The sequence below is a fragment of the Eptesicus fuscus genome, chromosome 10 (assembly GCF_027574615.1).
Source record: "Eptesicus fuscus isolate TK198812 chromosome 10, DD_ASM_mEF_20220401, whole genome shotgun sequence".
NCBI lineage: Eukaryota > Metazoa > Chordata > Mammalia > Chiroptera > Vespertilionidae > Eptesicus > Eptesicus fuscus.
The window spans coordinates 13,159,536-13,187,205 of record NC_072482.1 but is presented as its reverse complement, the minus strand read 5'-3'; the positions used below and the strand labels follow the sequence as shown (position 1 = coordinate 13,187,205).

The 27,670-nt window shown below is 55.1% G+C and overlaps 2 protein-coding genes across 6 annotated transcripts; one reads left to right on the top strand and one right to left on the bottom strand.

Annotated features, from left to right (window-relative positions):
- The first annotated feature begins 32 nt into the window (after nt 1-32).
- DLK2 (delta like non-canonical Notch ligand 2) lies at nt 33-5,058 on the top strand. 4 transcript variants are annotated; one of them, XM_054722201.1, is made up of 6 exons: nt 33-608; nt 1,079-1,209; nt 1,457-1,520; nt 2,756-2,886; nt 3,334-3,478; nt 4,161-5,058. In XM_054722201.1, the coding sequence occupies exons 2-6, from the start codon at nt 1,134-1,136 to the stop codon at nt 4,894-4,896; spliced, it is 1,152 nt and encodes a 383-aa protein (XP_054578176.1). In that variant the 5' UTR covers nt 33-608; nt 1,079-1,133; the 3' UTR covers nt 4,897-5,058. The 4 variants fall into 4 exon arrangements, with proteins under 4 accessions (XP_054578176.1, XP_027983820.1, XP_054578175.1 ...); XM_028128019.2 differs by having other exon boundaries at nt 1,017-1,209; XM_054722200.1 differs by having other exon boundaries at nt 891-1,209.
- ABCC10 (ATP binding cassette subfamily C member 10) lies at nt 5,014-26,795 on the bottom strand. 2 transcript variants are annotated; one of them, XM_054722198.1, is made up of 22 exons: nt 26,676-26,795; nt 26,249-26,420; nt 22,034-23,246; nt 20,237-20,464; nt 19,466-19,622; nt 19,089-19,198; nt 17,475-17,554; nt 16,702-16,873; nt 15,465-15,563; nt 14,653-14,842; nt 13,830-13,907; nt 13,470-13,664; nt 12,912-13,065; nt 12,486-12,675; nt 9,807-10,150; nt 9,288-9,457; nt 8,654-8,814; nt 8,069-8,322; nt 6,959-7,104; nt 6,762-6,859; nt 6,406-6,518; nt 5,014-5,446 (listed from the first exon to the last, which is right to left on the bottom strand). In XM_054722198.1, the coding sequence occupies exons 2-22, from the start codon at nt 26,407-26,409 to the stop codon at nt 5,293-5,295; spliced, it is 4,467 nt and encodes a 1,488-aa protein (XP_054578173.1). In that variant the 5' UTR covers nt 26,410-26,420; nt 26,676-26,795; the 3' UTR covers nt 5,014-5,292. The 2 variants fall into 2 exon arrangements, with proteins under 2 accessions (XP_054578173.1, XP_054578174.1); XM_054722199.1 differs by lacking the exons at nt 26,249-26,420; nt 26,676-26,795 and having other exon boundaries at nt 22,160-22,176.
- Between the last annotated feature and the right edge of the window lie 875 nt (nt 26,796-27,670).

Below are 27,670 nucleotides of genomic sequence, written 5' to 3'. Positions count from 1 at the left end.
GGGACGTGGTGAGAACAGAGGTGGGGCGGGGGTGAGCGGCGCGGGTCAGCCAAGCTGGGGTTCGAGATGGGAGAATAATTGGGCGGCGCACATCTGGCCGGCACTTTGCAATCTCCTCTCATTCAGATTCCCATAATTTCCTCCTTTCGATGAAGAAAGCAAGTCTCGGATAGGTTAGGTGGCAGCGGAGGGTGGGGCACAGGGGAGAGAGCGATAGCGGAGAAAGGGGCGAGCGCCGAGCTCCGAGACAAGGCGGGAGCTGAGCGCCGCAGGGGGTGGGCGGCGGACGCTGGAGGATCGGGGGCGGGCCGGCGGCAGGCCGGGGAGTGGAGTGGGGAGGAGGGATCGGCCGGCACACGCCGCCCCTGGCAGGCGGCCCGAGCGCGCACGAGGAGCTGCCGCTGCTGCCGCCGCCGCCGCCGCCGCCGCCGCCGCTCGGGATCGCCTTGAGCCCCAGATTCCGGAGCGCTCGGCTCTCATGGCAGCCGCCTCGGCGCCCGGCCCCGAGGCCCGCTAGGGGCGGCCCCGCGCCCCAGCTCGGCCCCACGGCGGAGCCCGTCGGATCCGGCCTCGCTTTGCGCCCGGAGCGCGCCGCCTCGCAGCCCGAGGTGAGGACCGCGAGGGCCGGGGCGCTCAGGACGAGGGGCGCTCGGGGACTCCAGGCCCGGCGTCGCGGCCGAGCCGAGAGCGGCTCAGATGGGAAGGGGGCAAGTCCTGGCTGAAGTCGGGAGTGGGGTCGGAGACTGCTCGCTGCTGGGAACCAGACCCGGCGTCCCCTCCGTGCTCAAGGCCTCCCCTCGGCGCGATCCCCATTCCCACGGACTCCTCCGTTCTGCTGCGTCCCTAGACCCGGCCCCTCCACGCTGCCCATCCTTTACCTCTTCCCACAGAGCCTGATTCCGGGCCGTGTCACCAACCTCCTCGCTGGTTCAACCCTTCCCCGCCCCTGCTCGGCCGCTGCCTGCACCCCCTTCTTCTGACGGACTCCCCTCTCCCCCTCGGCTCCTATCGCTCAGAACCGCAATCCGTGCAGCTTATCTCCGCATCCGACCGCCTCCCAGCCTGTGCCGTCCCACAGGTGTCCGCACGTACGGCCGTCCATCCGTCCGTCCTTCTTGGGGCCGGCGCTGACCATGCCCAGCGGCTGCCGCTGCCTGCATCTCATGTGCCTGTTGTGCATCCTGGGGGCACCGGTTCAGCATGCCGTAGGTGAGCGCACCCCGGACGCAGGTCGCGGCCCTCTCCCGACGTCCCCCGCTTGCACGTTGACCTCTGCCGGCCAGAGACGGCACTGCAGCCGCTCGGACCCGCGGGGTTGGTGAGACCCGTCATCCCTTGGACGAGTGTTTGGGGTCCTGCCCCAGAGCTGAGCCCACCCAATTACTGGGGCCCCGCACCCTTCTGAGCCCAGCATCTCAGGGACAGGGCTCACCCCTCCCACATCAATCTCTTGCAGCCGATGACTGCAGCTCCCACTGTGACCTGGCCCACGGCTGCTGTGCGCCTGACGGCTCCTGCAGGTACCTCTCTGAGCACGTGCTCCTCAACCCTTCGCTCCTCTTTTCCCATCCCTTCACACCCATAACAGGCCAAGCCCCAGGGCAGTGTGTCTAGGGGCTTAAGACCCTACTGTTCCCTTCCCATCCCCCCACAGGCACACAGGGCAGACTGGCCAGCCTTCCCCCACCCCTCTATGCCTTGACTCTTCCTTCTTCCAGCTTATGCCTCCCCACTGTTTTACTCTCCCAAATCTGACCCAGGAATTCTGAAACATTCCTCCTCAAGACCAAGAGAAAGGCCTGGAGCTTGAGAGAGATTGGGAGCCTGGAGGAAAGGGAGAGAGAGGGAAGGTATAAAGCGAATTGGTTTGGCCTATAAAAGAAAGGCTAAAAAAATAAAAGAAATAAAAGAAAGGCTGCTGGAGGGCTGCTGGGGAGAAGACCTTATGAAAGAGTATCTTTCTTGATGAATTTGAGTAGTTGACTCACTGGGGTGGGGGTGGGGCAAATTCAATAGCAAGAGGGAAATGTGTCTGGATGGACATAAGGAAATGACCTGTCAGGGCAAGTTGCTGGAGGGGCTGGGGGTGTTTCGGACTCAAGGATGGAGGGCTTTTAAAAAAAATAGGTCAGGCCCTGGCGGGGCGCTCAATGGTTAGAGTGCAGGCCTGCCAGAGGTTCAGTTCCGAGTCGAGGGCACATACCTGGGTTGTAGGTTTGATCCCTGACCCTCATCGGATCCTGTGTGGGAGGAAACAATCGATGTGTTTATGTCACATCAATGTTTCTCTCTCTTCCTTCCTCTCTCCCTTTCTTCCCCTCTCCCTAAAAGTCAATGGAAAAAATATCCTCACTCCTTGGGTGAGGATTAAAAAAAAAAAAATAGGTCAGGCTTTTGCCCTGGAATCAAGTGCACTCTTTAAAAAAACAACACACATTTCTGAGTCTCAGATATGCCAGGACTGATCCTGGGAGTATTTACAATCATCTTAGTTCCTTCCTCAACACATCCCTGGAAGGTGTATTCCCAATTTACAGATGAGGAAACTAAGGCTCATAAGGATTAGACAAGACTTGAATGCTGGTGTCAGATGACCTGATTCCACAGACGCGACCCTGCACAGCCCACACCTATCCGGATGGGCCCGCTTCCCTTGGGGACTGTCATGTCTTCTTGTTTTCGAAATGCTCTGGTCTTGCCTCCACTTCCTCACATCCCCCGCCCAGAGCCCTGACCCTGTGCTTCTCCCCATCAGGTGTGACCCAGGCTGGGAGGGGCCGCACTGTGAGCGCTGTGTGAGGATGCCTGGCTGCCAGCACGGTTCCTGCCACCAGCCCTGGCAGTGCATCTGTCATGGTGGCTGGGCGGGCAAGTTCTGTGACAAAGGTAGGGGAGTGGAGAGGGCGGCTGTTGGTCTGGAGACCCCATGTGCCTTGGGAGAACATCCACTCCTATCTATTGGGTCCATCCCCAAACTCAAATGCACAGCCGCTGATCATTTTAGCCCCCATACCTATCTGTTGTCTCAGTTGGCCCTTAACCTGACCCCATGAGACAGGCAAGGCAGCTGCGGAAACGGTACTCATTTTACAGATGAGGACGCTGAGGCTCATAGATGAGCTACAACTTGCTTGCAGTTACTGAGACAGATTGACATTGCCAGGGCTAGGAGCCTCCTGATTCCGAATTCAGTGTTGTTGTTTCCCCCGCCATACACACCAGCCTGGGTGGGTTTGCAGTATGAGCTGCACCCACAGAGCCGTAGGTGGGGCCTGGCCAGGTCTGGGTGCCAGACGTAAGGGGCTATCCCAGAACCTTCCGTCTCCTCTATAGATGAGCACATCTGTACCACGCAGTCCCCCTGCCGGAACGGAGGCCAGTGCGTATATGACGGGGGCGGCGAGTACCACTGTGTGTGCCCACCAGGCTTCCATGGACGGGACTGTGAGCGCAAGACTGGACCCTGCGAGCAGGCAGGGTGAGTATGGCCCCGTGGGGTGAGTTCAAGGTTAGGTGGGAATCTGGTGACGGAAGGAGGCAGGACTGTTGAGAGGCTGGCGGTGAAGTAACAGGGCTGAGGGTCAGAAGCCCTGCCGGGGGCACCGGAGGGTAAAACCCCAGCTTGCCAGTGTCCCTAGTTCAGGGTTTCTCGGCTCTGTTATACCATCTGGACCATTTCTTCAACAAAAATCTACAGGAACTGGAGATGTAACAGATCCATGTGTGATTGCTCTGGCTGTTGGGGGGAGAGGGTTTGAGGACCTAGGACTCCCCTCCTCCTCCCAGGAAAGCTGCCCCTGTGGCCCCTAAGGATGTCCCACACAGCAGCCTTACGCCTCACTGTGTGCATGGGGAAATGGGCCTGCCCTCATTTCTGTGTGGGGCCTAAGAGCCGACCAAGGTAATAACACACTTGCCTTGAGCCTTGCCTTTGGTCCAGGCCCTATGCTGTTTGACATTGGGTTATCTCATTTAACCCTCACAATGTGGAAGCTGGATGCTACTTCCATTTCCATCTTTAAAAGGAGATATTGGAGGCTCGGAATGTGATTCAAGGTGACATTGCTGGAAGGGGGGTGGGCAGCAGTGGTCAGGATGCTGACCTAGGCTACCCTGCAGGTGTGAGTCCGTATCAAAGCCCTCTCCCACCTCCACCCCAGCTCCCCGTGCCAGAATGGCGGCCAGTGCCAGGACGACCAGGGCTTTGCCCTCAACTTCACGTGCCGCTGCTTGGCCGGCTTTGTGGGTGCCTACTGTGAGGTGGATGTAGACGACTGTCTGATGCGGCCTTGTGCTAACGGCGCCACCTGTCTGGATGGCATAAACCGCTTCTCCTGCCTCTGCCCTGAGGGCTTTGCTGGACGCTTCTGCACCATCAACCTGGATGACTGTGCCAGCCGCCCATGCCAGAGAGGGGCCCGCTGTCGGGACCGGGTCCACGACTTCGACTGTCTCTGTCCCAGCGGCTATGGCGGCAAGACTTGTGAGCTCGTCTTACCTGGCCCAGACCCTGCCACCATGGCAGATATGCCCCTGGGGCCCACCTCGGCTATGGTGGTGCCTGCCACGGGGCCTGTCCCCCACAGCGCAGGGGCCGGTCTGCTGCGCATCTCAGTGAAGGAGGTAGTGCGCAGGCAAGAGGCCAGGCTAGGTGAGTCTAGCCTGGTGGCCGTGGTGGTGTTTGGGGCCCTCACTGCCACCCTGGTCCTGTCCACGGTGTTGCTGACCCTGAGGGCCTGGCGCCGGGGGGTCTGTCCCCCTGGACCCTGTTGCTACTCTGCACCGCACTATGCCCCAGCACGCCAGGACCAAGAATGTCAGGTCAGCATGCTGCCTGCAGGGCTCCCCCTGCCACCTGACCTGCCCCCTGAGCCTGGAAAGACCACGGCACTGTGACGGAGGTGGGACTTTGTGCCGCCTCCACCTCCGCTGTCCTTCAGACTGGAATGGTCCTCACTTGCCACCCCTCAGCAGCTTCACACAAGAAATATTATTTTTTTAATACACAGAATGTAAGATGGGAATCTTATTCAATAAAACTATGACGGTATAAGTGGACTCCTTTTCCAGAAAAACCTGCCTGGCGTCACTGAAGAGGGCTGAGTAGAGGCCTATTTCTGGGGAAACCTTGGGACTTTGCCTTAAGCCTGGTTCTCAGAGCGGAACCCATGACACCTTCCCCCCGGGAAAGTGCCAGTGAGGTAGAGCCATGGAGGAGAATGTAAACAAACAGCTCGGCAGCCACCCACCCGGCAGAGGGTAAGATAGGGGCGACCCAGGAGGGTGGGGTCCTCAGGGGGAGGAGTGGGCTCCCTGCTGGCTGCTCTGCAGCAGCTGCTGGAACAGGGAGTGAGGTCGGTTGCGCAGGGCGGCAGGGGAGTCCAGCTCCACGACCCTCCCAGCTTGCAGCACCAGCACCCGATCAGAGTTCAGGATGGTGTTGAGCCTGTGTGAGAGGAGGTGGTCAGTGGAGGATGGAGGGCAACACCCTAAAGCAGCGGTCGCCAACCGGTGGTCCGTGAGGTCTGAAAGGTCGGCGACCGCTGCCCTGAAGCAGGAAGCTGACCCGCATTCCCTCCTCTCCTTCCCTAGACAGCACAGTTCTGCCCCCAGGCTTTACCCCGGCTCTGTGCTGGGGACTACAGATGCCTTCAGACAATGTGCTATGACAGTGCTTCTCAACCTTCCTAATGCCGCGACCCTTTAATACAGCTCCTCACGTTGTAGTGACCCCCAACCATAAAATTATTTTCGTTGCTACTTCATAACTGTAATTTTGCTACTGTTAATGAATGGTAATGTAAATATCTGTGTTTTCCAATGGTCTTAGGCTCTACAGCAGCGGTTCTCAACCTGTGGATCACGACTGTAGAGCCTAAGACCATCAGAAAACACAGATATTTACATTACAATTCATTAACAGTAGCAAAATTACAGTTATGAAGTAGCAACGAAAATAATTTTATGGCCCTGTCTGGTTTGGCTCAATGGATAGAGTGTTGGCCTGCAGACTCAAGGGTCCCAGGTTCGATTCCGGTCAAGGGCATGTACCTTGGTCGCAGGCACATCCCCAGTAGGAGGTGTGCAGGAGGCAGCCAATCGATGATTCTCTCTCCTCGTTGATGTTTCTATCTCTCTCTCCCTCTTCCTTCCTCTCTGAAATCAATAAAAATGTTTAAAAAAAAAAAAAAAGAAAAAAAAAAAAAGAAAATAATTTTATGGTTGGGGGTCACCACAACATGAGGAACTGTATTAAAGGGTTGCGGCATTGGAAAGGTTGAGAACCACTGTGCTATGAGAATGAGGAGCTGAGGTTCATGGAAGTTTGGAATCTCTAGGGCTCTGACCCCTGGGTCCCTGACACTATGTCCCCTGACTGGAATCTCATGCCGGATGCTTGCACACCTGTGGGCAATGGTTAGCACTGTCTTGTTGGCGAAGCGTCTGCAGATGGTCTGCTGGAGCAGTTGGTCTGTCTTCTGGTCCACACTTGCCGTGGCCTCATCGATGCACAGGATCTGGAACATGTGGAGGGGGTGGGCAGGACAGAGAAGAGGGTTCGTCTTGGCTCCTGCCCAAGCACCAGCCTCCACCCCCCGGCGGGGCCCAGCGCAGCCCAGCCCAGCCCGCAGCTCCCCACCTCCAGCTCTAAAAGGAAAACTAACTTGGTCCTCTGAGACTTCTCCCTGCTCTCTCCCTCACCCCTCACATGCTCCTGCCTTCTTCCCGGCCCTCTCGAATGTCTCCTCCTCTCACCTTACCTTGGCATCTGTGAGGAGAGCCCTGGCCAGACACAGCAGCTGCCTCTGCCCCAGTGATAAGCTCCGGCCCCCCTCGCCCAGCTCACCATCCAGACCACCTACAAGGCACAGCATCTTCACCCCTGGGTCCCAGGTCTCTCTCTGCCCCCTCCCTGCTCCCTCCTCTTCCACCCTGCAGGGTAGGGCCTGGTACTCACCCATGGACCCGATCACCTCACTCAGGTGGCACTGCTCCAGAGCCTGCCACAGGGCCCTGTCCTCATGCAGGCCCCGGGGGTCCAGGTTCTCCCGAACAGTCCCACTGAACAAAAAGGGCTCCTGGGGGATGATAGCCAGCTGGGACCTGGGGGACAAGGAGGGACATGGGTCTAGGCTGGAGATGTGGTCACTTCTGCGCCCAGCACAGGTTTTAGCTATAGGTCTAGCACCTCCAGAGAAGCCTAGAGAGGAGCCCTGAACATAACCCTCACTCAGCTCTCCCCGGCTGTTCAGCGTGTTCCCAGAACTGTGCAGGTGCCATGAGGGATACGAGAGAAACCAAAGGCCCACACTCTGCCCTTAAGGAGCTTACACCTCACTAAGCTACAAAACTCAGGACAGGAGTGGGCTGGCGGTGGGGCACTGACTCCAGCAGGCACTGGGACAGCCGTGGTGACAGGGAATGAGCAGAGAGTTTGAATGGCAGGGAGGGGATGTGTCAAGATGGGAGGGCTTGGAATTGGGTCCTGAGGATCCATATGGTGGAGCTATAATGCAAGGCCACCACAAGTGAGAAGAGAAGGCGGGGAAGGCAGGGTCAGGGCCTGGGACCAATAATAGGCTTTGGAACAGAGCTCCCCTACCTTTTCCACATCAGAGAAAATGACACTAGGCTAACCTGGGCTGGTGGGGGGAGTTGTTTAGCACCAGATGTGGCCTCTTGTTGCCAGGGGCAACTGGCCCAGGTCTCGAGTGCCCTGAGCATCACCCGCCAAGCCTGAGGGCTGAGAGGATGAATATCTTGGGCACAGCACCGGGAGGCTCTGATTCAGGACGCAGTGACCATTGCTCTAGAGTGCAAGGTGTATACTGGGAAGTACAAGAAAAATGAAGCTGGAAAGGTGGGCCTGGTCAGATTAAAGACCTGACACCACAGCTACATCCCTGCACCTGAGGAGAGCGAGCACTGAGAGCTCGCCATCCTTGCCTGCTGTCCTAGCTGCCTTCTCCCCCCAGTCGACCCTGCGGCCCTGAGTCTATGGAAACCTTCCGGCTAGGCTTCCTCTCGGTGCCAGCAGTCTGGTTCTCCTCTTCTCGCTCCCCCAGACCTGAGCTCGGCCAGCGCCAGCTGGCTGGTGTCCACTCCGTCCAGGAGCACGCGCCCCGAACTGGGCTCCAGCAGCCGGAAGAGCACTGACAGCAGGGACGACTTTCCGGAGCCCGTGCGGCCCACGATGCCCAGCTTCTCTCCGGGCTGCACGCAGAAGGTCACCCCATCCAGGGCATTTGGCAGCCCTGGCCGGTACACCAACACCACATCCTGGAACTCCACGCTCCCCTGCGTCAGCCAGCCAGTGCCTAGCTGGTGGGGTTCGTGGGTGGGAGGTGGAGGGAGATGGGTGAGACGGGGAGACACGGGGAGAAGGGGGGTTGGAGAGTGGAAGGAGGGGGAATGATGAGAAATGGATGGTGTGAGAGGGAAGGGGGAAATGAGGGCAAATGAAGGAGAGATGGGGAGAACAGACAGAAAGATGAGGGACACAGTGAAGAAAGGGGAGATCATGCGGGGACATTAGAGGAGCTGAGAAAGATGGCGAGGAGTGAAAGGAAAGGAACCTGGGGAATGACTGGGGCGGTTGGGAGGGTCCTTCAGGGTTCCAGTGCCCAGGCCTGGGGCACAGGTGCAGGCCTACCTGCCTCGGCTGGCCCTGGGGCTCCTGGGGTAGGTCACAGGAGTACTCCTCCAGCCGCTCGACGCTCACCAGCATGGTTTCTGTCTGCGTGAAGCTGCTCACCAGGCCCGAGAGCAGCCCCGTGAGGGACAGGGCATACGACAGAGACAGGCCCACCAGTCCTAGCAGGAGAGGAACACCAGGCACTAGGGGAGGCCTGGTGAGGAGGGCTGAGGCTGAACGGGAGAATCTCAAGCTGCGGACTGTGGGCATTGAAAGGAGGCCGCAGAGAAGCAGGAAGATGCCAGCAGCAGACCCAGGGCCACAGGACGCCAGATGCCAGGCAGTGGAGTGGGTCCGCAGAGGCGCTGAGGGTGGACAGGTGGGCCTGGCAGAGTGCTGGGGATGGGGGGAGCAGGGCAGGGGCAGAGACCAGAAGACTGGTTCTAGTACCAGATCCAGCATCACCTGGGAAAGTCACTTCTTGAGACTCAGTGTCCTCAACTCTACAATAAGGGGCAGGAGAATTACGACACATACTCACAGGGACCCTGCGTGGCAGGTGAAAACGCTGGGGGACAGCGCAGGGAGAGGTCTGGGGCAGGGCATGGGCATCGCATGCTTCTGAGGTGAGTGAAGGTGCCCGGGGCGGTACCTGGGTTGGCGAGGCCCTGCTGGTGCTGTACCAGGGCGATGCCTGCGATGGCGCTGACCACGGCGGCCCCCATGAGCTGTAGCCGGATGTCCAGCCACTGCATCGTGGCACTGGAAGCGAACTGGCACCTCTGGTTTAGCTCCAGGAGCCTCTGGTTCTTCTCCTCAAACCTGGGGGAGGCCGGGGGGCGGGGGGGAAGCAAGGCCACTCCACTGTGGCAATCACTTGCCCAGACTCCCCAACAGAACGCCTTCTTCTTGGAGCTGATCAACACACCCACAGGCCTCACTGAGGGTATGGAGAGGTCAGTGTGTTCTTTCACAGGGGGGCTGCTCTGCCCCACCATCCCTTTTTTCTCTTTCTTTCTCTTTCCCTTAGTGCCTTCACCCACCCTTCCCTTCTCAGGAGACCTGAAGTCCCTCTCTCCCATGTGCCTTTCTTCTTAAGGGGGGGTCCTCTGCCCCCTCCCCCCAGCACCTCACACCCTTGCTCTGGTTGGGAGAGGCAGACGCCACACACCTGTCAGTGGCCCCGCAGGCCCGGAGCACTGGGAGGCCGGCCAAGGTGTCGGCCAGGTGGGTGTAGAGCGGAGACAGGGTGAGGCTGCCCAGACGCCGCAGCTCCCGCGAGGAAGCCCTGTAATGGCGCTGCACACGGTAGTAGATGACGCTCAAAGGCGGCAGCAGCAGCAGCAGCCAGGGCAGGCCGGAGCCCAGCACAGCCAGGAGGCCCAGCAGGCCTGCCGCGTTGGCCAGGAGGATGTTGAGGATGAAGGGCAGGCTGTCATCCACACAGGCCACATCAGAGGAGAAGCGGTTTAGGACCCGGCCCATAGGCGTGGAGTCGAAGAACGTGATGGGTGCCTGGGAGAAGGGATGTGGTTGGGCAAGGGCAGGGTCTTGCACAAAAGGGGTTGGAGGCCACCCTGGGGGAGGTGGGGTGCAGAAGGTCCAAGGTAGAGAATTGGAAGGAAGTAAAGTGTCTCCAGAGTTTGGGAGCGGAAAGGAGGAACAGGTGGGGTCAGGAGGAAGAATATCGCAGGGTAGAAAAGATAGAGACTGTCCCTCTGGCCAGCGGTGACCCTGAAAAGCCATGCTGGCCACTCTTCTACCCCTGTGCTACACATGCCTACGTCCCTCTCCAGAACATGGGGACTTCCGGCCAGTGAGTGAGCGTCAGTTAGGTGTCAGGAGGAACATCCTGATCGCCCAGGGCTGGACAGAGCGGTGAGGGCAGTGGTCCAAGTCAGTACTGTCTCATGGCAGCATTCAGGCTCTGGAGCCAGACTGCGGCTGGGATTCCAGCTCTGCCACTTAGTAGATGGGAAACCCCTCAATCTCTTAAAGGCCCCTGTTCCTCATTTCAAAATCAGGGATAATAGCCCAGCCGGGTTGCTCAGTTGCTTAGAGCATTATCTAAATACGCCAAGAATGTCCTAGCCAGTCTGGTCAGTGGATAGTGTCGGCCTGTGGACTGAAGGGTCCCGGGTTTGATTCCATTCAAGGGCACATGCCTGGGTTGCGCGCTCAATCCCCAGTGGGGGGCGTGCAGGAGGCAGTCAATCAATGATTCTCTCTCATCTGATGTTTCTATCTCCCTCTCCCTTCTTCTCTGAAATCAATGAAAATATATTTTTTAAAAATACGCCAAGGTTGCAGGTTCCATTTCCAGTCAGGGCACATACAAGAATCAACCAATAAATGCATAAATAAATGGAACAACAAATTGATGTTTCTCTCTAAATCAATCATGAAAAAAACGAGACTAATGGAACTGCACCTCACAGGGCTATCGGTAAGGATTAAAGGCCATTTACGTAGCAGCCAGTTGCTCAGCACAGTCTGCCTGGCATGGAGTAAGGGCTCAGTGACTGCCAGACATCGGGACTACTGCTGGGAGGCACAGTCTCAAAGGCAGCCCCCTCTCCCCTTCCCCGTCCCCCAACTCTCTGCCTTTACTTGGGCAACAGTCCTATCTTAAGGCAGGAGACTAGGTTGAAGGACTTTCTGAAGTGTCTCTCAAAGCCAGAGTAAGAGAAATGAATTTCTTCGCAGCCTGAAGATGCCCCCTCCCTGGCTCCCGGAGGAGAGGCAGAACAGTAGGCAGCTGCTCCCTGACAGGCACTGGACAGCCCCACGTAGGACTGGGTTCACAGCCCGCTCTCTAGGGAAACAGCCTTGCCTCGGTCACTCTCAGAGCCTCAGTTTCCTCATCTGTAAAATAGGGAGAATAATACCTGCCTCACAGGGTAATTATGAGGTCCAAATAAGACAATGGATAAGAATGGGCTTTGTAACCATAACAACATTAACAATAATTGTCAATTGAGCACTTAGTATGTCCCAGGCACTATCCTAAGCACTTTCTTTCTTTAAAAAAATATTTTTTTTATTGATTTCAGAGAGAAAGGAAGAGGGAGAGAGAGATAGAAACACCAATGATAAGAGAGAATCATTGATTGGCTGCCTCCTGCATTCCCCCTACTGGGAATCAAGCCCACAACCCAGGCATATGCCCTTGACTGAATCAAACCCGGGACCCTTCAGTCCATAGGCGGACACTCTATCCACTGAGCCAAACTGACTAGGGCTATCCTAAGCACTTTCCATAACTAATTAATTTATCCTCATACTAAGTCTATGGGTAGGCAACAGACTAGAATAGATATACACATAGCAACCAGGATGGATCTTAGAAACAGCCCTAAATATAAACCATAAGAAACAAAATTTCATTTATAAAAATATATGAACACAAAATGGGCATTTCACACACAAAAAAACCCAAAAAGATACACATTAAACCCAAGTAGAATGTTGCTTTTCAAGGGAAGTAGGGGAAATGGAGATAGGGTATGCAGAAAAAGGGATGGATAATAAATAAGTAAACACAAAAGGGACTTGGCATGGACTAAGGGGTGCTTAGCTCAACCCTCAGCCCTTTAGACCAGAATCATGTGCCCTTGACCGACTCTGAGGACGATCCCCTTCTCCCCATGTGGCAGAGGAGGAAGCTGTGGGTCAAGTAACTGGGTCTGAACCCAGACAGCCCCTCTGCTCTCGGCCTCTCCAGGTCACAAGTTGTCAAGTGCTGCACTCATCTGTGAGGGGCTAGATTCTCCCGAGGACTAGGAAGTAGGATGGGGCCCAAGTATAGGGAGGGCTCCCACATGCCACGCCCACCCTCTCATCCCCTCACCATAAGGACTCGACACAGCAGGCGGCGATGCAGGATGGCGGCTGCCCGGAGGGTGCCCGCTGCAAAGAGCACTGCCCGGAGGAGGGTGCAGAGGGAGTTGACTCCAGCAATGGTCGCATACACGGTGAGGTAGAAACGGATGTCTGAGGAGCCATTGGGGGCAGCTTTGGGCAGTAGGAACACTGAGGTGCTGGGTGGTGGAGAGGAGGCTGTGGGTCACCAACAGTAGAGCCACTCGAGGGTCCCTTCCCCTCCCTTACACTACCTCTCCCCATTCTGCAGAGAGACAGCCCCTGGAACGCCAGCCCTCTTCCCCAACCCCTCCACCCCCCCCGCCCCTCCCGCCCCACCTGCTTCCCAACTCTCACTCCCTGCCTGGCAACCATTCTGAGAGTACCGGGCCTGCTCCCAGCCCCAGTCACTCACTAGAAGCTTCTGGGGGAAAAGAGGAGCAGTTGGGCAGAGAGGAGCCCAGCAGAGTCCGGGGTGGTCTGGACTGACACCTCCTGGGAGCTATTCTTGTCTGCCTTCAGCTGAGAGATCCAGTGGGAGAGCCACCAGTCAGCAGCGTTCCTCGTGGCTGGGTGGGGACGGGAAAGACAGAGCTGTGAGAGACTCACCTCCTCAATCCTAATCCTCTGCCCTTGACTCTAGTTCTCTCCTTCTTCACCCTGCTGGCCCTCCCCACCCTGCCACTATTCCATGTCCTCCCAGGTGTGCGCTTCTTTCCTGGGTCTATCACTCCACCGGTCTGCGGGGAGCTTGATCTCAAATGTGCAAAATGGGGCAGATCCGACGATGGCTACAGAGTGCATCTGTCTGGCTTCTGGGACTCTCTCAGCACTGGGGGCAGGCCTATTGTCTCGGCTGTCGTCCATGCCTGGTGAGTCTTGGGCTTTGTAAGGATTACTCCACAGGGAAGGATGTGATGGACCTGGAAGACTAGGCTGTGGGTGGGATAAGGGCTCCGGGGTTTATTCCTACCTTGCATGAGGAGCAGCGAGGCAAGGATGGCCAGGGCCAGGCCCAGGCCGATGGCCCTCCAGTATGCTCGGTACACGTGGAAGGCCACAGCGCCCTCCTTCTTGCTTTCTTCCTGCAGCAGGCGGCCAGATGCGCTCTCCTCCACCTCCAGTCCCTCCTTTGTTTTCTCTGAGCTCCATACTGACTGTGCTGTGGCTGGAAGGATCAAGGAGGTCGGGGGGGGGGGGGGGGGGAATTAAGCTTGCAGGATGGCAGTTGAAAACCTCAGTGTTTCAGAGAGGCAGGCAAGCTCTGTAAAAATCGTATGCCTACTGTCTGGCGGTGAAGAGCAAGCCACTTCCTGTCATCCTTGGGCCGTACCTGAGTCAGACTCGTGACCATCTTCAGCCCAGACTTTGGGGACAGCTTGTACCAATGGCAGGATCTCAGAGGGAGGCCCTGGAAGGCAGCAGGTGAAATTCGGAGGGGACTGTTCCAGAAATACACTAGGTTTTTCTAAAAATGTGTCAATTTACCCTCCCCCTCCCCCACCACCCTTCTCTTTGGACCCACTCTGGCAGGGCTCTGTCCGAGATCCCCAGACTCTGGGCAGGACCATCAAGTCCACCCTCTGTCGGGAGCCCAATCAGCACAGACGGAAAATGTTCGCCCTGGGAGAGTCAGAGCGCCGTGAGCACTCTGTCCAGCGTCACCTCTCAGTGCAGCCAAGCTTTTTCCTTACGCCTCACAAATTCCCAGCACTCTGGTGGAGCCTCATTTCCTCCTGTTTCTCTCCCAGTGAACCTGCAGACAGTCATGTCCCTCTGGATAATAATCCTTCAGGATTTTTTTTATATATATAAAAAAGACTGTTCTAAGATTGCTTTCTCTTCTCCATGGACATCAGACTGTTCTCAGAGATCCATGGGCTCTAAGTTCCCAATGTACTCGGTCACAAAGCCCAAGTCCCCAGTCCATGGGCATTTTGCAGCGTGCACCTTTCCCTCCTGCTCTCCGTTTACTCACATGGGTTCTGTGAAGGCAGGACAGGGGCTCCCAGGAGACAGGAGGATGACTGGGCCCAGGCCACACACGGAGGGGTGGCAGAGTCCGCACTTGACAATCCCTCTGTCCCTCTTCCCCAGTTACACCCAGGTAGGTGGCCCCTCACTGGCCGGCCTCCTGCCCTGGCAGCCCACATTACCCGCCTGGACCAGGCGCCCGGCCTCCAGCAGCAGCACCAGGTCAGCCTTCTCCAGGTACTCGGTGCGGTGGGTGCAGAGCAGCCGCGTGGTGTGGCTCAGCACCCCCAGGATGCACCTGTGCAGCAGGTGGTTGGCCACGTCTGCATCCACAGCAGCCAGAGGGTCATCGAGGAGATAGAGCTCCTTCTCCTAGAGAGCGGTAGGGGCACCATGGATGCCAAGTCCCAGGTCCTCTGGCCAGAACCCGGACCTCGCCTAGGATGTGATCTTGAGGGAGTCAGAGAAAACGGTTCAGAGGAACTCTGGGCGCTACCCCTCACGCAGGCGAGGAGGTGAGACCTGAGGTGGACTTCCCTCCAGTCAAACAAGGCCAGTGCCCCAGGGCCAATGCTCAGCCTTGCTGGGGCCCAGTGCCTCAAGCCACATAATAGGTTTTTTGTGTATGTTTTAAATATGTTTTTATTGATTTTTTTTTTTTCAGAGAGAGAGAGAGAAATATTGACCGGCCTCTGGCATGCACCCTAACTTGGGATTGAACCCACAACCTGGGCATGTACCCTGACCGGCAATTGAACTGGTGACCCTTAGGTGCACAGGACGATGCTCGATCAACTGAGCCACACTGGCCAGGGCAGGGCACATAATAGTTTTTAAAGGGCCTTTAATTCTGCCCTGAATCTGCAAAAGGGGAATGGGGTGGCCAAGGAACCACCAACTCAGGAGCATGGGCGAGGGGGAACCAGATGCTGAAAATATCCCACACCTTCCGGCTAAGCTCCCAAGGCTCTGGACTTGCCCACCTTTAGCTTACCTGGTAGACAGCACGAGCAAGGGCAATCCGGGCCCGCTGTCCCCCGCTGAGGGTCACACCCTTCTCCCCCACCTCTGTCAGGTCTCCAGCAGGAAGGATCTGATGGGACAGGCGTCTGAGCAAGCTCCCCAATACTTTCTACCCCATTTCCTATCCCTTTGCACAGAAATGAGTCAGGGAGCTTGAAAAGACTGGTCTTAAATTTGGGGCGGGGGGGTGGGGGAGGCGGGCAAGCCAGAGGGGATAAGCCATAACAACTGGCATTTATTGAGCATTTACTATGTGCTTAGCACTTTACAGGCATTATTCCATCCAATCTCCATGACAACTCTATGAAGATGGTACTATTTCCTTTTCACAGATGAGATCAAAGCTCAGTCAGACTCACTACCTTGCCCAAGGTTGTTCCACACCTAGGAAAGGGCAGGACACGAGCACAGACTCTTAGCCACTCCATCACACTACCGCCCCTTTTGTAACAGGCCAGGATGATGATGGGCAAATTCAATGTGAAGCTTTGAAGGTTTTTCACGGAGTGTACCTCGAGGCTTCCTGGGGCCTCACGAGTGACCTCCTTAGCTAAGGGGTCCCAATATCAGAGGACGTGCCTGTGGTCCACCCGATGGTGAGGCCAAGGAAAAAGCTATGCTCCTCCTCTTTTCTTACTGCCTAGCACAGTTCCTGGTAGACATTTGCTATAGATGCTTGATAAAGAAACAAACAATAGATGGACAGAGGATGCCCCATGGTCATAGTCAAAGGTCCTCCTTTCCAGCGAACTGCCACATTTACCTGGACAGGGTAGTGGTGACGGCAGTCCCGCAGGGATATGGGGGTTGGGTGGGGAAGTCATGGGAGAAATGTGGGATCCCATCCCCTCTAAATTTAGAAAGGGTTCTCTGGGCTTCCCTACAGTAACCTTGACTCCCCCAAGTCTTCCCACTGGGAGGTAAGGGAGGGCCTCTTGAATAAGAACACCCAGCCAGACCTATGTAGATCTCAGCCTCACAGGGAATCCTTCCCTAGCCCCAGAAGACTCAGGGTTCCCCCAGTGGCTATGTGGAGCCCCGTCCCCCTCCCGCCCCAGCTCACACTCTGGGAGGAGCAAAGCCTGATGGCCAGTGCTAGGTAAGTGATGTCTGAGTGGACGCAACCCTCTCCCAGAGTAAGTGTCTGATGTGAGGTGTCAGGGACAGGAGCACACAGGCGGCCAAGAGGCTTCAGGGCCAGGACTCACACTGAGGTCGTCATTGAGGGCGCAGGCCTCCAGCACTTCCTTGTACAGCTGGGCATCAAACGTCTTCCCAAAGAGAATGTTGTCGCGGATGGTGGCAAACTGGACCCAGGGTTCCTGGGTGGCCAGGCCGAAGCCTTTGGACAGGTCCCACAATGCCACGCGTCCACGCAGCCTGCAGAGAGCCAGGCCAGCAGCATGGGGGCCGGCTCCAGACCGAGTCTCTCCATGCCCAGCCCCTGCCTCCAGACTGCTGTGTTCTACATAGGGTCCCCCCTCATGTCACATGGCTCTCCGGATTGGCAGCCACGGAAGTCCTAAATGAGGCTGTGGGCTCTTTCTGGACAGGGAGGGGAAAACTGCTCTCTGACGGAAGCCAAGCAGCTGTCACATCTAGATGTTCTCAGCAGCTCAGAAGAGAGCATGGCCACTACCCTGGACTCATGCACAGAAGAAGAAAGCCTCCTTCACGCCTCTGCTCTTCTCTGGACCCCTTCCCTGCACAACCACATATTCTCAAAGAGCAGCTGACGCTGGATGTTTGCATTTATTTTTTCACTCACTAATATAGCACTTGTAACTCTGGTGTGATCATGATGAGAACTCACTTTCCTGAGAGTTTCCCCCTTTCCAGACTGAAACCTCTCCCAAGAAAGGGACAATGTCTTCTTCACTGGGCATCTGTGGCCCCTACAAAAGGCCCACCACATGGTAGGGGCTAGGTTAAGTGTTGCTGGAGGGCAGAGCTGAGGATGGGGACGCCAGAGGTTGCTTACCTGTGGAGCTCCCCGGCGATAGCGGCCAGCAGTGAGCTCTTCCCGCAGCCCACCTTCCCCACGATGCCCACCAGGAGACCCTGCAAAAAACCCACACAGTTGAGTGCCGGGTCTCCCTCCTGAGGCCCCGGCTGCTAACCATCCCACGGAGGCTTCTCTCTAGGCCCCAGTGAGTCTGTAGGGAAAGAATTCGCCATGAGGAACAAAGCCTAAGAAATTCCAAGGAAAGCTCTGAGGCAGGCATCCCAGAATGGGGAGAGGGAAGGAAGGGCCTCCAGGCTTTGGGGCCTGGATGCTGGGCTGGCTAAGTCCACCTGTGGCTGGACTTCTGGTATCTCAGGGCAAAACGCAGTGTTTCAGAAGGGCCTATTTCTGTCATTTGCAGTTTAAAATCTGGTGCGTTCCCTTCGTTTGTTAGTTGTAACACACATTCATTGAGCTATCTCCCTGTACAAAAAGAAAAAAAAAAATCCTTCTCTAGGAAGAGGCAGAGTTCCCAGAGCTCTGTCTGTGAGCCCCCACCCAGCAAAGCCAGGACTGACTCATCTACGGGTAGGCAACAAACCAACGTGAGCCCCGCCCCTGGGAATGCTCCCTTTTTCTGGCTCCAGCCCGCACGTAGGAGGGCTCTCCGCTCCTAAGGGCATCTTCTGCTCAATGCAGAGTGGGTCCACAGAGAGAGAAAAACGAGGCAAATAGAGAGAAAAGCAGACAGAAGGAAAGAGCTCTCTGCAAGTCGAGGCCTGGTTCTGGGCTGCTACTGAGACGGAGCTGCATGCTTGCTTTAGGATTCTGCAATTCATCTCCATATCCTTACTATACATTCTTGTTTGCTTAAGCTAGCTCCAGTGCATTTCTACAACGTATATCCAAAAAAAGCCCCAACTGACACATTAGTAAAATTCCTCTGAAAAATTCCAGCCTTATCTTGCCTGAACTAAGAGGAAAAACAAAACATACAGCCCAAGCCAGAAACCTGAGCCAAATGTGGTGGAGACAGCAGCCACCACCAGAGAATGCTGGGTTGAGATGTGGGGCAAAGGGTTGGATGGGGTCAGGGGAGCATGAAAACTCAGGATTGGGGTAAACAGGAGTCACGGTGCTGCCAGGAATGTTCTTTCAGGTGCTTCTGTGAGAATGCATGTGGTGGTGTGACCCACAGGGTGTGAATCCTTTCGCCAAGCTAAAGAGAGGACTGTCTATCTCATCTGCAAAATCCTTTTCAGAAGGGGCTGCTGGGTCTCTTCCCGGTGCTCAGCCCGGGGGCTGGATCAGCTCTGGGGTCGGTTCTGAACTGGATACCCTCTAGCGGACATGGATGATACAGGAGACAAAACACTTGCTGGTCTGGACTGGGTGGGTGTGAGCTGTCTGAAGACCACAGAGAGACGTGACTATGTAAAAGCTGTGCGGGGAGGAATGACATTCAATGAAGTGGCATCTCTTCCTCAATTACAGCCTGCTCACCAAAACCTCTCCGGTCTTCCCTCGGTATTTAGAGCTACAGGGCCATCTAGCTATGATGGGTTCCATCCTTGTTTATCTGTCACTGAGTCCCCATCTTCCTTATTAGCCTGGGGACTCTTCTAGGTTGTCTGACCAACAACAACAAACCTTCTTCACTTCAAGGTGCCTGATGAAGGTCTCCTGGCTGGCTCCAACTGGGTCCCAAGAGAACAGGGCTTCATGCAGCTCCAATACTGTAGATGGCTCTGTGGGGGGATCTGAACAAGGAAGAAGCCACTCAACTTGGCCTTCTAATCCACCATCTACCTGCTTGGGGAGGGTAAACCAGGGGCATGCCGTTAGCTTGCCTGTCCCATATCTACCTGCCGAGGGCTAATTCAGCCTCCTTCTCGGTCTGAGGATTCTCCCCCAGGAAATGGCCACCTGCTCTACCTGGACCCCGTTGCCTCTGGCTTCTCTTGGTAGCATCTATGTGCAGTGCCCTCCTCACCCGTGCCAGGTTTTACCCTCTAGCTCCCCATTACCTTGGCTGTAGTAGACCTTGGGGTTGTGGTTGGGAAGATCGAGGAAACGCTGGATCCGGTCCAAGGACACTTTGGCCTCCAGGAGGCCATTGATCACCCAAGGGAAGTTGTTGAGAGGAAGAATGAGCATGCGTACCAGTGCCAGGGCCGTGAATACCTGAGGTTGAGGGGGGAGGGTAGTGAAGCATCTGAAGGCCTGCCGTATGGGTGGCCCTGTGGATGGGTCTATGTAGGGAAGAACAGGGTAGCAGCAGAACTGAGGGGCTGGTTGGACAATCCTTGGATCAGAGCTGGAAAAGGTGGCCATTCCAAGAATCCCAGATCCCAGATGGTCCTCCAGGGATCCAGGTTGTACCTTAGGCACGCAGGCCTAGCCCATTCTCAGACCTTCTCAGAATTTCTAAGTAGTAAGCCTCTGGCCCCGGGCAGAAGCAGCACAGGATCACGGATTTTTTTTTTTTTTTTTTCTCTCCAAGGCTATCAAAATGAGAAAAAAGGGACCTAACAGAGCTTGGGCCTGACCAGAAGTTGGAAAGGAAGAGGAGAGGAAAAAAGGAATTCCTTCACAGAGGGAAGGGTTACATATCGGAGGCCCCAGCAAACGGTCCCTTCAGAGAATTCCCCTGGGTTGGAACAGAAAAGGCAGCCAGGGAATCCTCCTCCCTCCTTCCCAGCCAGTACCACCAGCTGAGGCCCCTCCCCACTCCACTGCAGTCTTCTTGCTGCTGCCTCCCTCCAGCCATCCTCCCTGCCCCCTCCCCCAGTCCTTACCTTGGTGGCAGTGAGCTGGTTCCCCAGGAGGACATAAGTGATGAAGATGACGATGGAGATGACAACCGGCAGGGCAGCCCACAGGTACACACAGGCTGCGTCCAGGTATTTGATGACCCGGAGTCGCCCCAGCTCTTGAGCCCGCCAGGCCTCTACTCGGGCCTCCAGCACCTGCTCCCACCCGAAGAACTTGATGACCCGCATGCCACTCAGCAGCTCCGTCATGAGCTAAGGACGAACAAGAAAGCGGTGTGAGGTGGAGACACTGCTCATGTCTCCTCTGCCTCGTCCTCCCCAGGCTCGTAGTAGAGGATGCCGAGTACCCTGAGCCTCCAGATACTCTGCACTTCCTAGCCCTGGTTTTCTTCCTCACCTCAGCTCTTTCTGGAAGTCCTGCCCTGAAACCCTTTTCAACCCTGAGTTGCTTCCCCTCCCCGTCTTTTACTTTTCCATACACTCCAGCTGGGGACAGGTCAGAGCTGGGTCCCCCTACCTTCCTAAGAGGTGAACTGGTGGAAAGTGCAGAGGGTTACCACACTGGTACAACATTCTTCCATTAGATGAGGGAGGAAGGACTGCTTCCCAAAGCCAGAAGATAAGGGCTTCTCGGGCTGGTCACCAGTCTGGCCCATGGCTTGGGTGGTATGTGAACTATTCCGGTAGGAGAATACAGATGTAGGAGGCCACACCACAGCCTGGGGTTAGACGGGCAGAGGGGTCCAGGCAAGATGGGCAAGGGCCAGAGGAACTCTTTGGATCCTAACTTTTATACATTCCCAGCCTGCAAGCCACGGAGGCACTGGAAGCCTTCACAGGTGGCCTTGGAGACCTCGTCTGTCGTGAGTAGGAAAAAAGGCCTCATGCTATAACCAGCCATCAGGGACAGCCCCCTCTCCATTAGCACCAAAAGATGCTGACAACTGCCTGGCCGGTGTTGCTCCGTTGAGCGTCGACCTATGAACCAGGAGGTCACAGTTCAATTCCTGGCCAGGGCACATGCCTGGGTTGCGGGTTTGATCCCCAGTAGGGGGCGTGCAGGAGACAGCTAATGAACGATTCTCTCTCATCATTGCTCCTATCTCTTTCTCTCTCCCTCTTCCTTTCTCTCTGAAATCAATAAAAATACATTAAAAAAAATACGTTCACAATTGTGCTGTAGGACCTCCAGGCCTACCATCCCGTCTGTAAAGGTACCTACAATCACTCAAAACCCAGAACTGACTCAGCCAGATGCTTAACACCTGGAGCTGGCCAGGTGGGAACGTGAGCTCCTCCCTTCTGCAGAGCCCACCGCTAAGAGGCAGCTGGGGTTCCCCTGGGCTTCCCTACAGGCAGCTATGGGATGGCGTGGGCCCTACATGAGGAGGGAGACTTGGGTCATGGCTCTATCACTAAAACCTCATTTGGTCCCAGACAGGTTACTTCCTTCCTCCTAGGGTTGCTGCTTAGGACTGCATGAACTAATATTACTAAGGAGCCACATTCACTTAGGGCTCATTTTGTGACTGGCACCGTACCAAGCATTACCTCATAGGAACCTCACAATGACCCTAAGAGACAAACTATTATCCTCGTTTTACAGATGAGGAAATGGAGGCCCAAAGAGGTTAAGTGACTTGCCTGAGGCGATTAAACTAGTACGTGGCCAAGTTGGGATGTGAACCCATGTCTCTCTCCAGTCTGAGCTCTCAAGTTCTAGATCACACTCCCTCCCTCAGGCTGTGCAGGGGAGGACCTGGGGACCGGGACGCGGGGTGGGGGTCTCCAATTGTGGAGGGACCTCAAGCAGCCCCTCACCTTAACCCGCGTGTCCTTGTGCTGTAGCATCTCCTGGTTGCTGGCCATGATGCGAGTGGCAATCACTTTGTTGACAGGAACCAGCAGCAGTGCCAGGATCAAACCACCCACGAAGGCCACACCCACCTGTTGGTGCAGCAAGTAGAGGGTGATGGCCAGCTGCAGGGGCAGGCCCCAGGCCTCATGGAAGCTCCCAGCGAAGTTAAGCAACCGCTCAGAGTCGGTGCCTAGTAGGTTCAGGGCCTCCCCAGCAGGAGGACGTCTGGGACCCAGCTGTGAAGCCTTGCGGTACAGGATGTTCAGCACGGCCCCCCGGGCCTGGAGTGTCACCTTCCGTAACTCATACCCGTACTGATTCTGCAGCACAGCGCCCAGCACAGCCCCAGCGGCTAGCCCCAAGGCATAGAGCAGGCCATTGCTTAGAGGCTCCTGCCCCTCCTCCAGGAATCCCACCAGGAGGGACAACAGCAGGGGCCCCGAGAATCCCAGCATGGTCCCCACCAGCTTCAACAGTCCAAGTGCCAAGTAGCAGCGCCCAAAGGCTCCATACAAGGCCCTCCACAGCTGGGCCCCCTCCTGCCAGTGTGCCTGGAAGACACGGGCCAGGTAGGTTGGGTGCAGCCTGTAGGGAAGGCGGCAAATGTCTTGGGGCTGCTGGAGATTTCCACGGGCCCCACGGGCCAGCAAGGGTGCCAGCCAGGCATAGGAAAAACGTGACAGCCAACTCTCTCCATCTTCGGCTATCTCAGGTTCCTGCCCCTCTGGCAGGAGGGGCTCCCAGGGTACCTGCGGCAGCCCAGGGACTGCCCAGCCTAGTCCGTAGGCCACGAGTGAAGCCAGCTGCAGGATGAGAAGGCAGAGGCGGGAGAGAGGCCCTGGGAGAAGTGGGGGCAGAAGTGTGCCTCGCTGGCAGTGCCACAGCAGGGTGAGCACTAGGGCTGGGGCTGGCAGGAAGGCAGCCAGAGCCAAGGCCAAGGGCCCTCGGGAGTGGCCATGAGGGGAATGAGCCAACACCCACAAAGCCAGGCTGTGGCTGATCCAGGCCACAGCTGCCACACCCCCTGCCAGCACCTCTAGCCCTATGGGCCCTGGGCCTGCCCCTGGTGGCAGAGCAACTGGAAGGAGGTCTAACAGTGGAAAGATGGAGAGCAGGAAGGAGGCTGTGAGTCGGAGGCGCCAGCCGGGACTGCACGGTAGGTTGTAATCTGGACTCCTGGGGATAAGGGGGAAAACAGAAAAGGAGGCATATCATGGTTGACTCAGGGCCCAGACATACCTCTAATAATTCACTTTCCTGGAGGGAATCAATTCCCTTTCCTGCCCTATGCACCTTATTCTTACCCCACTTTACCCGGGAACCGAGGGCCTTTTCTCCCAGGAAGTCTTTCTGGATTAACCTAATCCACTTTCTAATCTACCCACACCATTTCCGATCATTCTTTCACCACAGAAATGAACAGTTTTGATTAAGGTCATATAAAATATGAAGGCTCTAATTAGAAAAAAATTCTACATTTTCATACTGATAACCACTTCAGGATGAGTACTCACTTTCACAGAAATATCTACCTAAAATAACCCTTAAGTTCACCCGAAGCACTATTAGGTGGATAAAAATTTAACTGACATACACCTCTTATACTCTTATAACCTAAATGTTATGAAGCCTCAGAATATTCTACTCTCAGTCTTCCCAGTGGTTGTAGAGGGTGGTATAAATCACTCCTGTGACTCCTTTAGCTGAAACACAAAACTCTTTCCGGTTTTGTCTATATCTTCTTGGCATGGGAAACATGTTTTTAATAAACAAAAGGGTGATCTGTCTGCATTAAAAATCAAGCATCGGAAAACACACCTGCAACAGTGAATATTAGAATGTCTTGAAAGTTCATATAGAAAGAGGGCTGAGCCCTGGCCGCGTGGCTCAGTTGGTTGGAGCATCATCCAGCACACCAAAAGGTGGCGGGTTTGATTCCACCAGAGCACATACCAAGGCTGCAGGTTTGATCCCGTCAGGGCACATATGGAAGGCAGCCAATTGATGTTTCTCTCTCTCTCGTTCTCTCTTCCTCCCTCCCTCCCTTCCCCTCCTCTCACTCTAAAAATTAATGAAGCCAGGCTGGCATGGCTCAGTGGTTGAGTGTCAAGAGGTCACAGTTCAATTCCCAGTCAGGGCACATGTCCTGGTTGCAGGCTCGATCCCCAGTGTGGGGTGCGCAGAAGGCAGTTAATCAATGATTCTTTCTCATCATTGATGTTTCTATTTCTCTCTCCCTCTCCCTTCTTCTCTGAAATCAATAAAAATATATTTAAGTTCTAACCGGTTTGGCTCAGTGAATAGACCTTCAGCCTGCGGACTGAAAGGTCCCTGGTTCGATTCCGGTCAAGGGCATGTACCTTGGTTGAGGGCACATCCCCAGTGGGAGGTGTGCAGGAGGCAGCTGATTGATATTTCTCTCTCATTGATGTTTCTGACTCTCTATCCCTCTCCCTTCCTCTCTGTAAAAAATCAATAAAAATATTTAAAATATATATATTTATTTAAACAATAAAAATAATAATAATTAATTAAAACATATCCTTGAGTGAGGATTAAAAAAAAAAGAGGGGACCTGGGGATCAGGATGCTGGGTGGGGGGTCTCCAAATACAGAGGGGCCTCAAGCAGCCCCTCACCTTAACCGTGTGTCCTTGTGCTGTATTTCCTTTGCTGGTAGGGGTGGGTTACTGAAAAAGTTTAATTGTAGATTAAAATGCTTCAGGTTTCCTTTAAAAAGTCCAGCTGATCAGTTATATGAGTGTTTATATTGGAATAAAAGTCAACCTTTAATAATTCTGTTTAAGCTGTGGAGACAGAGGAAAGAACACTTTGGAGGCTGATATACTGGCTCCAAGTTGGCCATCAACCAGTCTCATGACCTTGGGCAAGTCTCTTTCCCTCTATGCATCTAATTTTCCTCATCAGTACAGTGAGCAGTGACGACTCTGGACCCAAAGCTCTCTGAGGTCCTTTCCTGTATGAGATTTTGGATCTTTCTAACTCTTTAAAAAATGCACAAAAGTCTGATGAGTGAAATGAGATAACCACAATTTCTATTGATTACATAATATTCTTTCTTGCCTTTTCATTAGACTGTGAGTTCCCAAAGGACTGTTTCAATTTCTAATAGATACTCCTCTGAGTAGACTGTGTCTGTGCTGACTAACTCTCCCTTTTCTTTGAACTCATTCTGCAAAAGAGACAAAACTGGATTCCGCCCAGCCCAAAGCTTCTCCTACCCAAGGAGGGATTCATCAGTTCCCTAATTCATCTTGGGTAGGGACACAATCCATCCATCCATCAGGCTATGGATTCCCAAAGGCAGGGACTACAATGCCCTCCTGCCTTGTCAGTCGCCAGAGTAAGACTAACTTTGCCTTACATAGCCATATAGGACCTAAGTTCAAAACCAAGGTGAGTTTAGCAATTGCACCTTAAAGCTCCGACCCCAGGCAGGGTTAAGGTTTAATTTTGCTCTTTTCTCTTGCCTACTGCTTCCTCTCCAGCTGAGCACATGTGCTTTTCTTAGCCTAGGAACACTGAGGTTCCATAGTCGGAAGAGGTGAGAACTGGCCCCACAACTACAACACAAGTTATCCTTTTTGGCTAAAAACATTGTGCACCCAATTGTACCTGTAATTCATGACAGTTGTGTTTGAACATCTGAAAATCTACAAAATGATGATTTCTACTATGCATCAGGCCTTTAAAACTGTGGTGTGGCTCAATTGGTTGAGCGTCCCTCCCACGCACCAAGAGGTCACAGGATGGATTCCAGGTCAGGGCACATGCTCGGGGGTTTCAAGCTCCAACCCCAGTAGGGGGCGTGCAGGAGGCAGCTGATCGATGTTTCTCTCTCATCCATATTTCTACCTCTTTCTCTCCTTCTTCCTTCCTCTCTCCAAAAGTCAATAAAAAAGTATTTTTTTAAAAAAATGTGCCATGCACTGGCGCTATATGCTTAAATGCATTATTTGATTTAAATCTCTCATCAAAGATAAGCAACTTGCTCCAAAACAGCCACACTGCTGCAAAGTGGTAAGCTCAAATTTTATTCTACGTTTGCCCTACTCCAGAGACCTCACTATTCTGGTTACACTGTCGCGCAGATGTGGGTTTTGGGAGAGGTCTGCACGCACACACGGGCAGATGTAGGTGCATCCCGTCTCTACGCACCTAGGGGTTCCCCAATAGCAGGCACTGAGCACGGCGAGGAGCGCGTGGGGCAGGGCGCTGAGTACCAGCTGGGTGAAGCAGTGGCCCGTGGTGTCCCCCTCCCACACCGGAAGTGGCTGCAACACGCTGGTGCCACACAGCTGGGCCAGGAGCCGCTCCATGGAGGCTTCACCTGCGGGAGAAGCCAAGGGTGGAGAGAGGGAAGGTTCCTCCCATAAAGGGGTTAGTCCGCGTCCCGAAGGGCGAGGGCCGTGCAGGGCGCCGGGAGCTGGGGAAGTGGGGGAGCTGGGACGCTGACCAGGAAGTGTGGTGTCAATGGGCACTGACAGCACGTCCCAGCCGCCTTCCGACCTCCAACCCCCGCCCTTGAGCCGGGACCTCCCCTCGCCACCTCCCAGAATCCAGACCCCGTCCGTTCTCGCGTTACCTCAGGGGCACAGGGGAGGTGGTATGGCTGCCTAGAGCTGGCGGGCCTCCGGTGGCCCGTGAGATCCGGAACCTGTAACCAGAAGACTTGCTTTTCACCGGATCTCGAGATCCGAGCACTGGTGGAGGCAAAGGAGCGTGCTGCGCCGGGGGCTGCTCGGCACGCTCGCTTGGCACCCCCTAGAGGCCGGATGACTGCTCGGGCGCGGCTCGCCCTCCCACTAACAGAGCTTTTGCGCTCCTGCTCTGCGCGCAGGGCTTCGGAAGGCCTCTAGGCAGGCGCCCCGCGGCCGTGGCACACTGGCACGTGGACTGATTTCAGGGGTAGGCTCTCGCAGAGATGGTGGGAGTGAGGGTGGGCCGATTCAGCTGAAGGCCTAGGAGCGGGGAGGAGAGGGAGGGCAGTAGAGGTACCTCTGAGGAATGAAGAGGAGCTCTCTCTTGGTGACTTTCCAAGGCAGTAAGTTCTGTCTTCCCAGGTCTCCTCTTGGCTTACTTTTTCCTTTCTCCTTACACTTTGCTCCCTAGTTATCAGCAGCTGATTTGCTGGAGGACAATGGGCAAGTGTGGCTAGAGCTGAGTCCCGGCCAGGCCTCTGCCACACCCACGTGTTCATTCAGCTCACACCATCTTCCTGCTAGGTTGTCATTTGAGAGGTCTCTTGGAGTGGAGCTAATCTGGCACGGGAACAGAAACTAGGTCTGCCCAGACCACCTGTCATCTCTTTCCCCCCAAAGATGACCTTTCATATAAGTGGAACAATACAGTATGTGGCCTTTTGTGTCTGCCCTCTTTCATTTAGCATAATGTTTTTGAGGTTTACCAATGTTTAGCATGTGTCAGTAGTTTGTTCCTCTTTAAAAAACAAAACAGGCGCTAGCCGGTTTGGCTCAATGGATAGAGTGTCGGCCTGCAGACTCAAGGGTCCCAGGTTCGAGTCCCATCAAGGGCATGTACCTTGGTTGCGGGCACATACCCAGTGGGGAGTGTGCAGGA

Coding starts and splice junctions, on each gene's coding strand:
- DLK2 (XM_054722201.1), top strand. CDS start 1,134: ATGCCCAGCGGCTGCCGCTGCCTGCATCTCATGTGCCTGTTGTGCATC. Junction 1,521..2,755: donor GCGCCTGACGGCTCCTGCAG/GTACCTCTCTGA, acceptor TCTCCCCATCAG/GTGTGACCCAGGCTGGGAGG. Junction 2,887..3,333: donor GGGCAAGTTCTGTGACAAAG/GTAGGGGAGTGG, acceptor TCTCCTCTATAG/ATGAGCACATCTGTACCACG.
- ABCC10 (XM_054722198.1), bottom strand. CDS start 26,409: ATGGAGCGGCTCCTGGCCCAGCTGTGTGGCACCAGCGTGTTGCAGCCA. Junction 19,199..19,465: donor CAAGGTCTACTACAGCCAAG/GTAATGGGGAGC, acceptor TTCCTTGTTCAG/ATCCCCCCACAGAGCCATCT. Junction 8,815..9,287: donor GCAGGGCCTCGCCAACCCAG/GTACCGCCCCGG, acceptor CTCTCCTGCTAG/GACTGGTGGGCCTGTCTCTG.